The sequence below is a fragment of the Scylla paramamosain genome, chromosome 30 (assembly GCF_035594125.1).
Source record: "Scylla paramamosain isolate STU-SP2022 chromosome 30, ASM3559412v1, whole genome shotgun sequence".
NCBI lineage: Eukaryota > Metazoa > Arthropoda > Malacostraca > Decapoda > Portunidae > Scylla > Scylla paramamosain.
In genome coordinates this window covers 4,205,243-4,219,554 of record NC_087180.1, presented here as the reverse complement: position 1 = coordinate 4,219,554, position 14,312 = coordinate 4,205,243, and the positions used below count along the sequence as shown (strand labels likewise).

At 32.4% G+C, this 14,312-nt stretch overlaps 1 protein-coding gene across 1 annotated transcript; it reads left to right on the top strand.

Annotated features, from left to right (window-relative positions):
• Window positions 1–12,021: 12,021 nt before the first annotated feature.
• On the top strand, window positions 12,022–13,558 carry LOC135116064 (uncharacterized). The gene is made up of 2 exons (XM_064033273.1): window positions 12,022–12,486; window positions 13,484–13,558. The coding sequence occupies exons 1-2, from the start codon at window positions 12,022–12,024 to the stop codon at window positions 13,556–13,558; spliced, it is 540 nt and encodes a 179-aa protein (XP_063889343.1).
• The last annotated feature ends 754 nt before the right edge of the window (window positions 13,559–14,312 follow it).

Here is a 14,312-nt window from a genome sequence, read left to right as displayed (position 1 = left end):
CTATTAACGTTTTAACGTTTGTGTACTTAAGACGAACCAAAGCACTCATAATACTTATTTCTAGTATTGTTCTTTCATTATCTCAAATAGGGTTTTTTCGATGTATTTTTCCGTTTTTATACGTAATGTTCTCTTTCTCCATATGTAGTGCTATTCACTCGTTTTAGAGTTTTGGTAGATAAAGAATCTCAAAAACACTCATAATACACGTTTTTCGTAATGTCCTTTCCTTTCCCCATACAGGGTGTTTTGCAAGCATTTAGCCTTTTTGGTAATTAACAATGTAAAAAGCACTGAAAAACAGACTTTTTTAGGGAATTTTTTTTTTTTTTCTATCATGTGATTTAGCGTTTTGCTACTTACGAAGCTCAGGAACACATAAAACATTTTTTTTTTTGTAATATCGTTTTATTTCTGAAATACGCTACTTTCCATGCATTTTGGTATCTTTGTACGTAATTAGCTTAAAACATTGGAAATAAACGTTTTTTTGGTAATGTTATTTTGTTTCTCCATAAACAGTGTTTTGCAGTCTTTTTATCGTTTTGGTACGTTAGCTCAAAACACTAAACACTCAAAAGGCACATTTTTCGTAATATTACTTTAGCGTTTTGGGGCCTAAAACACTGAAAAGACTCCTTTTTGGTCATGTATTTTCGTTTCTCCATATGAAGTGTTATATATTCATTTTGGCGTTTTGTTATCGAACATTGTGAAAACACTGAAAATAAACTTTTTAGTAATGTTTTTTTTTTTTTTTGTACATATAAAGTTTTATTTATGCGTTTTAGCGTTTTAGTACCTAAGAACCTCAAAACTCAAATTGCACAATTCTCGAGTGTCTTTTAGTGCGTGTATTTTGAAACGAAACATTTCGAGAAACTTGTCTTTTGAATTGGCGTATTAAGCACCAAAACTATGAAAAGCAACGAAAGTAAAGCACTCTATATGAGCAAAACAAAACACCATTACCAGAATTTTTTTTATTTTTTTTAGCTATTTACGTACCAAAACGCATCTAAACCACCATTTATAAACAAACAAAAAAATTAACAAAAACATGTATTTTGAATGTTTTTGAGCTTGTTACGTTCAAAATTGCTAAAATGTATGGCAAGATCAATATATAGGAAAACAAAAGAACATTACGAGAGAGTATATTTTCAGTGTTTTGAGCATGAATGACACTCTATATGGAGAAACAGAACAACATGTATATTTTGAGTGATTTTCAAAGTTAGGTACCAAAAACAGCAAAATGCATGCAAATCACCCTCTATGGTAACCCGATAAAACGAAACGACTTTTTCAGAACCATGTCTTTTGAGTGTTTTTTTTGGGCATGCTAGCCACCAAAACGATGAAAAGCATTGAAAGTAACCTATATAGAAAAACTAAACAACATTACCAAAAACGTCTCTTTTCATTGTTTTTAAGGTAGTTACGTACCAAAACGCTGAAAGGCATGCAAAAGACCCTTTATGGAAACAGAATAATATTACTATAACAAAAGTACTTGTAATTTTTTGTTTTACTACGTTACGTGGAAAAACGCCAAAATGCAGGAAAAATACGCTATCTTAGAAAATGAAAGGACATTACGAGAAACGTGTATTTGGATTGTTCTTGAGCATCTTAATAGCACCCTATATGGAGAAACAGAATAACATTAGCAAAATGTGTATTTTGAGTGTTTTTTACATTCTTAGATACCAAAACGCCAAAAAGCATGCAAAGTCTCCTGTATGGGAAAACTAAACATTACAAGAAACGTATCTTTTGAGTGTTTTATGGATGTTAGACAACAAAACGCTAAAAAGCATGGAAAGCACACTATACTGGAAAACAAAAAAACAAGTCGAGTGTTTTTGAACTACTTCTGTCCAAAAAACTGAAAAAAACACTTGCAAAACACTCTTTATGGAGAAAAAGAGTAACATTACCAAAAACAAGTATTTTGAGTGTTTTTGAGCTTGTTATGTACAAAAATGTCAAAATGGATATAAAATACGTAATAACCGGAAACAAAAGAAACTACGAAAAACGAGTATTATAAATGTTTTTTGAGGTTCTTAAGTACTACAACACTAAAACGCATTGAGAAACAGAACATTACCAAAAATATGTATTTTGAGTGTATTTCACATTGTTAGGTGACAACGCCAAAATTCATGCAAAGCACCCTATATGACGAAACGAAAACGCATTACGAAAAACAAGTATTATAAGTGTTTTTGAGCTTTTTTAAGTACCAACACGCTAAAACGCACAAATAACACTTTATATCAAGAAATTGAAAAAAAAAAAAAAACGAAAAACGTGCATTTTGAGTGTATTTCACATTGTTTGGTGCCATATCGCGAAAATACATGTAATTTACCCTATATGGGAAAACGAAAAGTGATTAAGAAAATCATGTATTATGAGTTTTTTTTTTTTTTTAGTTTCTTAGGTACCAAAACGCTAAAAGGCCTGAATAGTACTCTATATAGAGAAGCAGAACAATATTACCAAAAATGTGTATTTTGAGTCTATTTCACATTATTATATGCCATAATGACAAAATGCATGCAAAGCACTCTATTAGGGGAAAAGAAACGATATTTCCATAAACATGCCCTTTGAGTGTTAGGTACCTAAATTCCAAAAAGCATAGAAAGCATTCAATATGGTAAAGGAAAACAACATGATCAAAAACGACTTTCAAGAGCTTTTTTTTTTTTTTGAGCTCTTTCCGTACTAAAATCCCAAAACACATGTAAAACGTCTTATGGAGAAAAAGAAGAACATTATCTAAAAAAAAAAGTAATTTGAATGTTTTTGAGTTTTTAACGTACAAAAACGCAAAACTCCATGGCAAGTACCGTATATTGGAAAACGAAAGGACATTAGGAGAATCCGAGAATTCTACCTAATCAGTGTCTTTGATCTCAGGCACTAGAACGATAAAAAAAACAAACAAACTCATGAATAGCACTCAATATGGAGAAACGGAACTAAAAGCGTGTATTGCTTGATGGCAAAACACGAAAATGTTTCCAAATCTCCCTATTTGTGAAAACGAAACGAAATTCCCAGAAACATGTCTGTTGAGTTTTTATTTATTTATTTATTTATTGTTTTTTTTTACGTGTTTGGCACTAAAACGTTGAAAATCATGGAAATTACTCTAGATGGGAATACAAAAATCTTAAAAAAAAAGTATCTTTTCAGTGTTTTTGAACTTATTATACTGCATACCAAAACGCTAGAACGCATGTCTTTAATGGAGAAAGAGAATACCCTCACGAAAAACAAGTGTTTTATTTATTTATTTATTTATTTATTTATTTATTTATTTATGTATTTATTTATTTTTATTTTATTTATTTATTTATTTTTTTTTTTTTTTGCTCCTTATGAAGAAAACGCAAAATTCAGGAAATCTACCCTTTTTGGGAATATCAAAGAACATTACCAGAGACATGCATTATGAATGTTTTTCAGTTTCTTAGGTACTAAAACGATAAAAGTAATGAAGAGCACTCTGTGTGAAGAAACAGAATAACATTACTAAAAACGTTTATTTTCAGTGCATTTCACGTGGTTAGGTACCAAAAATATAAAATGCATGCAAAGCACCCTATATGTCGAAAAGAAACGACATTTCCTGAAACGTGTCTTTTTAGTGTTTACTGTTAGGCAGCAAAACGCATAAAAAGCTCCCTATATGCGGAAACAAAACAACTTTACAATTTTTTTTTTTTTTTTTTTTTTTTTTTGGAGGGGGTATTTTTGAGATACTTTCGTACTAAAAAGCTAAATCACTTGCAAAAACAATAGTGAATACGATTACCGAAAATAAGTATTATGAGTGTTTTTTTAGCATTTTTTGTACAAAAGTGCAAAAACAAAAAAAAAAAAAACAGAAAGTGCCATTATATGGGGAAAAAAGACATTACGAGAATTGTGCAATTTGAGTTTTGAGGTTCTTAGGTACTAAAACGCTAAAACGCATAAATAAAACTTTATATGTACAAAAAAAAAAAAAAACATTACTAAAAAGTTTATTTTCAGTGTTTTCACAATGTTCGATAACAAAACGCCAAAATGAATATATAACACTTCATATGGAGAAACGAAAATACATGACCAAAAAGGAGTCTTTTCAGTGTTTTAGGCCCCAAAACGCTAAAGTAATATTACGAAAAATGTGCCTTTTGAGTGTTTAGTGTTTTGAGCTAACGTACCAAAACGATAAAAAGACTGCAAAACACTGTTTATGGAGAAACAAAATAACATTACCAAAAAAACGTTTATTTCCAATGTTTTAAGCTAATTACGTACAAAGATACCAAAATGCATGGAAAGTAGCGTATTTCAGAAATAAAACGATATTACAAAAAAAAAATGTTTTATGTGTTCCTGAGCTTCGTAAGTAGCAAAACACTAAATCACATGATAGAAAAAAAAAATTCCCTAAAAAAGTCTGTTTTTCAGTGCTTTTTACATTGTTAATTACCAAAAAGGCTAAATGCTTGCAAAACACCCTGTATGGGGAAAGGAAAGGACATTACGAAAAACGTGTATTATGAGTGTTTTTGAGATTCCTTATCTACCAAAACTCTAAAACGAGTGAATAGCACTACATATGGAGAAAGAGAACATTACGTATAAAAACGGAAAAATACATCGAAAAAACCCTATTTGAGATAATGAAAGAACAATACTAGAAATAAGTATTATGAGTGCTTTGGTTCGTCTTAAGTACACAAACGTTAAAACGTTAATAGCACTCTATCTCAGAAAGGGAACAAGATTATCATGTTTATTTTTTTTTTTCACATTCTTAAATACCAAAACGCCAAAATGCATGCAAAGCACCTTCGATTAGAAATTGAAATTTTATTTCCATAAACATGTCTTTTGAGTGTCCTTTGAAGGCACGAGAACACTAAAGAGCATGGAAAAAAAAATAATATAGAAAAAAATACGAAAATGTGTGTTTTGAGTGTTTTCTAGCTACTTACATACCGAAACAGCGAAACACTTGCAAAACATATTGTATAGAAAAACAATAACAACTTAAAAAAAAAAACGTGCATTTTGTTTTTCAGCTTGTTACGTACAAAACCGCAAATATATATTGAAAGTACATTTCATCGGGAAACGAAAGAACATTACGAGAGACGTGTATTTTTAGTGTTTTTTGAGCTTCTTAGGTAACAAAACTCTGAAACGCATGAACAGCGTTCTATATGGAGAAATGGAATAACAATACAAAAAAATGTGTTTTTTGTGTGTTTTTCACATCGTTAGGTATCAAAATACCAAAATGCATGCAAAGCAACCATTACGGTGAAATGAAACGATATTATAGGAAACGTATATTATGAGTGTTTTTCTGCATGTTTGACACCAAAACGCTTAAAAGAATCGAAAAGCACCTGGTATGGGAAAACAAAACATTACCAAAAACGTTCCTTTTGAGTGTTTCTGGACTAACAAAACCGTAAAACGAATGCAAAACTGAATGTTTTTTTTTCAGCTAGTTACGTATATAAACGATAAAATGCATGTAAAATACACTATATAGGGAAACTAAAGGACATTACGAGAGACGTGCAAGTGTTTTTTGAGCTTCTTATGTACCAAAACAATGAAACGGATGAATAACACTCTGTGTGGTGAAACAGAATAACAATACAATAAAAAGAAACGGGGCAAAAAATGGTAAAAAGAAAGGACATTACAAACGTGTTTTAGGAGTGTTTGGTGTTTCTTAGGTACCTAAAAGTAGAAAAGTATTGAGTTGCACTCCATATGGAGAAGCAACAATATCACCAAAAACGTGTATTTTGAGTGTTTTTTTTTTTTTTTTTTTTACACTGTTAAGTACGAAAACATAAAAATGCATGCTATGTGCACTCTATGGGAAAAATAAACAACATTTAGAGAATCGTATCTTTTGAGTATATTTTTGTGCATATTAGACAACAAAACTATAAAAAGCTTGAAAAGCACCCAATATGGAAAAACAAAACGAGTCTTTAGAGTTATTTTGAACTACATATGTACCAAAATGCAAAAACGTACGCAAAACACTCTTCATGGAGACACAGAGTAACATTACCAAAAAACAAGTTTTTTTTTTTTTTCAACGTTTTTGAGCTTGTTATTTAAATAAACACCAAAATGCATCCAAAGCAACCTATATGGGGAGACAAAATGACATTACGAGAAACGTGTATTAAGAACATTTTTGAGCTTCTGAAGTATCAAAACGTTAAGACGCATGAATAGCTATCTATATGGATAAACAAAACAACACTACCAAGTAACGTGTATTTTGAGTGTATTTTACATTGTTAGGTATCAAAGAACTAAAATGCATGTAAAGCACCTTATATAGAGAAAGGAAACGACATTTTAAGTAACGTGTTTGTTGACTGATTATGGATATATTAGGCATCAAAACGCTAGAAATCCTTGAAAGTACCCTGTGTGGAAAAAAACACACACAGGGTTTTTCAAGATTGTTACGTAGAAAAACGCGTGGAAATACGGGGAAAAGAGAAGACATTTCGAGAAACTTGTGTATCAGCTTCTCAGGTACCAAAACGCTAAAACGACTGGATAGCACTCTTTATGGAGAAACAACACAACAAGAAAGGTACATTTTAAATGTATTTCATCTTGTTATGTACCAAAACGCTAAAACGCATAGAAAGCATCCTAAATGTAAAAAAAAAATAATAATAATAATAAAAAAAAAAAAAACGAGATTTACAGAAACGTGCCTTTTGAGTGTTTCCGAGATTGCTAGGCACTGAAACGTTAAAAAGCATGTAAAGCTCTCTATATGGGTTAGGTACCAAAACGCCAAAATCCATGGAATTTCTCCTGCACAGGGAAACGAAATGACATTACCAGAAACGTGTCTTTTAAATGTTTTTGATCGTGTTTGACACTAAAACGTCAAATAGAATTGAAATCACTCTATATGTGAATACAAAACATTACGAAAAACGTCTTTCGAGTATTTTTGAACTTCATACTGACCAAAACTCTGAAACGCTTGCAAAACACACTTCATGGAGAAACAGAATAATAACTATTTTCCAATGTTTTTTGAGCTGCTTACGCAGACAAAACGCAGGAAAACGCCAAAATACATGAGTAGTACCTAATATTGGGAAACGAAATGACATTATGAGAAACATGTATTATGACTGATTTTGAGGTTTGGTAGCAAACGCGAAAACACGTTAATATCACTCTATACGAAGAAACAACAACGTTTCCAGACGTATAATTTGAGTTTTTTTTTTTTTTTTTTACATTGATAGGTACACAACTCATAATGTTAGCCACTGTCATGGGGAAAAGCATCTCTTTTTTTCTGCAAGTTACACACAAAAATGTTAAAAAGCATGCAATATACGAATAGAAAACGACACAAAACAATAGAAAAAAAACAGCTTTTTCTATACCAACATTCTAAAATACATGAATAACACTCTATATGGAAAAAAAGTGCTACATGAATAGCACTCTATATTTAGAAACATAATAACATTACCAAAAAAAACGTGTATTTTGAGTGATTTCCACATTAATTCATACAAAATAGAAATTCATACAAAACCCTCTATTTGGTGAAACAAACGAAATTACCAGAAACGTGTTCTGTTAGTGTTTGTTGATAGTGTTAGGCACAAAAACGTAAAAATTCATAGAAATCACCTTATATGGGAATGCAAAAACACATTACGAAAACATTATCTTTTGAAGTTATTACTTATCAAAACGCTAAAACACATACAAAACACCCTTTATGGAGAAACAAAACAACATTACGAAAAACAAGTATTTGGAGAGTTTTTTGCGATTGTTACATACAAAAACGACAAAATACATCCAAAGTACCATGTATGCGGAAAAGAAAGACATTAAGAGAAACGTGTATTATGATTGTTTATTAGCTTCATAGATTCTGAAGTGCTGAAATGCAGGAATGGCACTATATATGTAGATAGACAGCAACATTAACAAAAACATGAATTTTTAGGTGTATTTCACACACCAAAGTGCATGCAATTCACCTTATACAGGAAGAGGAAACGACATTTCCAGTGTGTATGAGTGTGTATGAGCGTGTTATGTACCAAAACGCTAAAAAGCATTCAAGGCACCCTATATGCGAAAAGAAAACATTACCAAAAAAGGTCTCTTTTAAATGTTTTGAGCTACTTACCAAACCCAAAAATGCATGGAAAAACGCTTTGTGAGAAAACATAACCAAAAGCAACTATTATAAGTGTGATTGAGCTTGTTACGTAAAATGACGCCAAAATGCATGAAAAGTACCCTATATCGGGAAACGAAAAGACAATACAAGAAACATGTATTATGAGCGTTTTTAAACTTCTTAGCTACCAAAATTCGAAAATGGGTTAATAACACTCTATAATGAGGAAGAGAACATTACCAAAAACGTGTTTTTGCACATTGTTTGGCACCAAAACGCCAAAATGCACGGAAAGGAAACAATATTCCAGGAAAAGTATCTCGAGTGTTTTTGTACATCTTAGGCCCCATAACTAAAAAGTATGGAAAGCACTTTATATAGGAAGAAAAAACAAAATTACCAAAAATGTATCATTTGAGTGTTTTCAGCTTCTTACATACCAGAACTCTTTATCGAGAAACAGAATAATATTACCAAAAATAAGCTTTTTGAGTGTTTTTAAACTTTTTGTACGTTGAAAAACGCCCCCCCAAAAAAGCATGGAAAGTATTGTGAAAGGGTAAAACGAAAATGCATTACGAGAAACGTGCATTATGAGTGTTTTGAGATTCTTCGGTACCAACACATAAAAACGCATAAATAGCACTCTATTTGACAAAAGAAAAAAAAAAAACATTACCAGAATTGTGTTCCAAATGTAATTTACCCTCTATGGGAAAACAAAAAATTGATTAAGAAAATCGTGTATAATAGGTGATTTTGAATTCTATAGGTAACAAAACGCTAAAATGCATGAATAGCAAGCTGTATGGAGAAACAGAATAATATTACCAATAACAAGTATTTTGAGAGATTTTTTTTACTTGTTACGTATAAAAAAACGCCATAATGCAGCTGAAGTACCCTGTATGGGAACATGAAAAGACATTACGAGACGTGTGTATTTTTTTTTATTTTTTTTTTTAGCTTTTTAAATAGCAAAACACTAAAACATACAGAGACAGAACAATATTACCAAAAACGTGTTTTTTAGAGTATTTCACTCGCCAAAGTACATGCAAAGAATCCTATATGGCGAAAAGAAACTACATTTCCATAAACATGCCTTAAGCTATTTACGTACCAAAACGCATAAACACATGCCTTTTGTGGAGAAAAACAATAATATTACCAAAAACAATTATTATGAATGTTTTTAATTTTGTTACGTAAAAAACGCCAAAATGCATGGAAAGTATTGGAAAACGAAAGAACATTACGAAAAAACGTGTATCATCAGAGTATTTGATATTCTTAGGTACCAAAACGATAAAACTCATGAATAGCACTCTATATGGAGAAACAGAACATTACCAAAAACATGTACGAGTATTTTCAGTCTCTTTCTCATTGTTTGGTAACCCCACCAAAGAAAAATGCCCGCAAAGCAACCTATTTAAGAAAACGAAACGAAATTACCAGAAATATGTCTTTTTGATCGTTTCTCAACGTGTTTTGCACCAAAACGCTAAAAAAAAAAAACATGGAAACTATCGAATAAGGGAAAAGAAAATTATCAAAACTTCTTTTTAGTTTTTTTTTTTTAATTCTTACATACCAAAACATTAAAACGTTTGCAAAGCCCCCTTTATGAAGAAACTTTCCCCCAAAACAAAAATTTTGAGTGTATTTGAGCTTCTTGTTTAGATATTGCCAAAATGTATGCAAATAACATATATGAAAACACAAAAAGACATTTTCTGGAACGTGTATTATGAGTCTTTGAGGTTCTTATTTATTAAATCACTAAAATGCATGAATAGGATTCTATATGGAGAAAGAGAACAATATTACGAAAAACGTGTAATTTCAGTGTATTGTTAGGTGCTAAAACCCTAAAATGTATGCAAAGCATGAATTATGGAAAAATTAAACTTCTCCATAAAAAAAGACATATTAAGCACCGTATACCGTATATGGGACAAGACAACGGTACCAGAAACGTGTATTTTGAGTGTTTTTGAGATAATTCCGTACCCAAACACTGAAAAAAAATTTGAAAACAACCTTTATGGAGAAACACATTTTGCGTGTTTTTTAACATATTATGTCCAAAAACGCCAAAATCCATTGAAAGTACCTTAAAGAGTACCGTATAAAGAAACGTGTAGTAGAACAGTATTTGAACGTGTTAGGTATAGCAACGCTAAAACGCATGAATAGCACTCATAAAAAAACGTGTATTAGAACTGTATTTGAGTGTGTTAGGTACAACAACGCGAAAACGCGTTAATATATTTCTTTCAGGAGAAACAGAACATTAACAAAGATGTGTATTTTGATTGTTTTCACTTTGTTATATACTAAAACGCCAAAATGCCTGCAAAAGCTTTTGATACGAGGAAATGAAACGACCTTACAAGAAACGTGTCTTTTAAGTGTTTTGAGCATGTTAGGTACCACCAGCATTACGAAAAACGTGTCTATTTATATATATATGTATATATATATATATATATATATATATATATATATATATATATATATATATATATATATATATATATATATATATATATATATATATATATAATTCTTACGCTCCAAAATGCTAAAACGCACGCAAAAATATATGTTATGGAGAAAATGAATAATATTACAAAAACTAAGAATTTTTTTTGTTTTTCAGCATGTTACGTAGAAAAATTCCAAAAAGCATACAAACTACTCTTAATATGGAAAAGACTGCATGAATCGTTTATTATGAGTGTTTTTGTGCTTTTTAGGTTCAAAAACAGAATAACATTAACAGAAACGTGTATTTGCATTTTTTTTTTTTTTCAGTAAAACACCAAAACCCCAAAATGCATAAAATGCACTTTCTATTGGAAAAGAAAGCGATATTTCCAAAAACGTGTTAACTGAGTGTTTATTAGCGTGCTAGGCACCGAAATGCTAAAAAGTACTGAAAACACCTTATATGGGAATAGAAAATAGCAATATCAAAAAACGTGTCTTTTGAGTGTTTTTCAGTTGCTTACGTACGAAAACTCTAAAACGCCTGAATAAAAAAAAAAAAAAAAAACCTTTATGAATATATATATTACCAAAAAGAAGTATTTTCAGTGTTTTTGTGCTTGTTACGTAAACAAACGCCGATATACATGCCAAGTGTCCTATATGAGGAAAGGAAAGGTAATTACGATATAAATATTTATCAACTTTATAGGTACGGGGACTAGTAGGAGATTCCCTGTAACCAGTTGGGGGCAATAAGCAGCAGGAAAGGACTAATTAACAGTTCCGAAGAGCCAGGATAGGCCTAGCAAGCCACTGGTGTTACAGTTTTTGCTCAAGAAACGCAGAACGTGCCTCGGAATCGGACTGACCAAAGGGTAACGAACCGGAATGGAACTGGACATGAAAATAGGAAACAAAAGACAATAAAGATTGCAACGATAAACTTGGCAACATTCAAGGATAAAGAAGAGGAAATAATAGAGATGATGAAGGAAAGAAAGCTGGAAATCGTTGGATTATGTGAAACTAGAATCAAAGGGAAAGGAGAAAAACATTACATGAAAATTATAAGATCATATATAGTAGTAATGAGGATGGAAGACATGGGGTTGCTATAATGATGTCACCACTGATGGCAGAAAGGATGGACAGTATGGACTGCAGAAATGAGAGAGTGATGGGTATAACGTTAACTATAGAACAGACAAAAAATTAGCATTATCCAAACATATGCTCCACAACAGGGCAGAAGTCTGAGGGAGAAAGAGCAGTTTTATGAAACTCTACAGGAAATGACAGAAACAATAAGACATCACGAGAATGTCATTGTCATGGGAGACATGAATGGACATGTCGGACAGAATAGAGATGGAGTAGAGCACGTCATCGGAGAGTTTAGCATTGGCGAAAGGAACCAGGAGGGAGAAAGAATAATAGATTATTGTGTGATGAATAACATGTCCATTATGAATACTTATTATAAACATCAGGAGAGCCATAAATGGACATGGTATCGGTGGAATGCAGCACAACAAGGATATACTGAGAGGTCAATGATTGACCTGTTTCTCACCAACAAGGAAAACATATTTAAAGATATCAGGACCATACCATCTGTGTCCTTAGACTCTGACCACAGGTTGGTGGTGGCTAAATTGAAAATTGTAAAACCAAAGGAAAAAGTCAAGAAAAAGCAAAAGAGATTCAAACTGGAAAACCTCAAGGACGAAGAGAAGAAGCAAGCACTGCGGCAACTGGTAACATTACGAAAACCAACCGAACTGGAATTGGAAGAAATGAACATAGAAGAACAATGGAATAAATTCAAGAACACTGTGTATGGGGCAGCTGAGGAGACAGTTGGTATTAAAATCAAATATGGAACCAAAAAGAAAAGTACTGCATGGTGGACTTATGATGTTAAGGAAGCAGTCAAAGAAAAAACAAGATCTTTCAGAAAATGGATGAAAACAAGAAACATTGAAGATAGAGAAGATTACGTAGATAAACGAAACAGTGCAGAAGCAACCAAAAGAGCAGCCAAGGAGGACATGTGGATCAAGATTGGTCAAGATCTAGAGAGAGACGTAGAAGGAACAAGAAAATTATTGTTTAGCATGGCTAAGAACTATAGGAAAGGAAATAACTAATCAACATATGCAATAATGAACAAAACAGGAGAACTACTAACAAAACCACAGGAGATTGAAGAAAGATGGAGAGAATACTTCCAAGAACTTCTAAATGTGGAGGATGTGGAAGTGGATGAAGAGCGGAATCTAGATATACAGAAGGAACAAGGAGAGAACCCAAATGAGATCAGTATAGAGGAAGTGAAGGAGGCACTAAAGAAGATGAGAAGCGGCAAAGCCCCAGGGGACGACGAGCTCCCTATAGAGCTATTTAAAGCTGCTGGGGAAGAATGTGTAGAGTGGATGAGGTACATTTTCAGTAATGCGTGGAAAGAGGAGAAAGTGCCCCATGACTGGCACAAAGCAATAGTATGTCCAATATATAAGAAAGGCAGTAAAACAGATTGTGCAAATTATAGAGGTATATCCCTGTTATCTCATGTTGGAAAATTGTATGAAAGAATAGTTGAGAAAAGATTAAGAACCTGTGTCGAGGAGAAACTAGGAATATGGCAGTATGGTTTCAGGCCCAATAGGAGCACGACAGATCTAGTGTTCACTTTAAAGATGATAATGGAGAAGAGTTGGGAGTGGAGCATTAATAAATATGTCGCTTTTATAGATCTGGAAAAAGCCTTTGATAGAATTAGAAGAGATCGCTTGTGGAGAGTCTTACAACATCAAGACTACGGCATAAACTCTAAACTGATACGAGTAATTAAGAGTATATATAAGAACACGGAGAGCAGAGTCAAGAACAGAGAGCTGGAGAGTGAATGGTTTAGCATTAAGGCAGGAGTGAGACAAGGGGGAGTGCTCTCTCCTTTGCTATTCATTATATACATGGACAGATGCCTGAAGGAAGTGTGTGTAAGAGAGGACAAAGAGATCACGCTGGCCTATGCAGACGATGTCGCTGTCGTGACAGGAAGCCAACAAGATCTTCAAGAGGCCATGACAAGATGGAATGATGTCTTAAATAGGGAAGGAATGAGAATGAACAAACAAAAAACAGAAATAATGAAAGTTGGCAGAATAAAGGAGGAATGTAATATTTACATAGAAAACGTTAAACTGAAGCAGACCGACAAATTTTGTTATCTGGGAGTACTTTTCGACGAGGAAAACAGACAGAATATAGAAATTTTAAATAGAATACAGAAGTACAATGCAAATGTCAGTGCATTGTATCCCATACTTAAAGATAAGAATATTCCAACAAAAGCTAAAACCATAATATTTACAACAATACTAAGACCAGTACTTCTATATGGGTCAGAAACTTGGACACTGACAACAAGAACATCTTCACAAATACAAGCAGCAGAAATGAGAGTTCTGAGAATGATCCGAGGTGTGACCAGACTTGATAGAATTAGAAATGAAGAAACCAGAGAGAGATTAGGGATAACATCTGTACTGAAGATAATTGAAAAGAACAAATTGAGATG

Bases quoted from the DNA above. Each gene is read 5' to 3' on its own strand.
- LOC135116064 (XM_064033273.1), top strand. From the start codon at position 12,022: ATGACAGAAACAATAAGACATCACGAGAATGTCATTGTCATGGGAGAC. The intron at 12,487-13,483 runs GTAACATTACGA...TCGCTTTTATAG, and splicing joins AGCAAGCACTGCGGCAACTG to ATCTGGAAAAAGCCTTTGAT.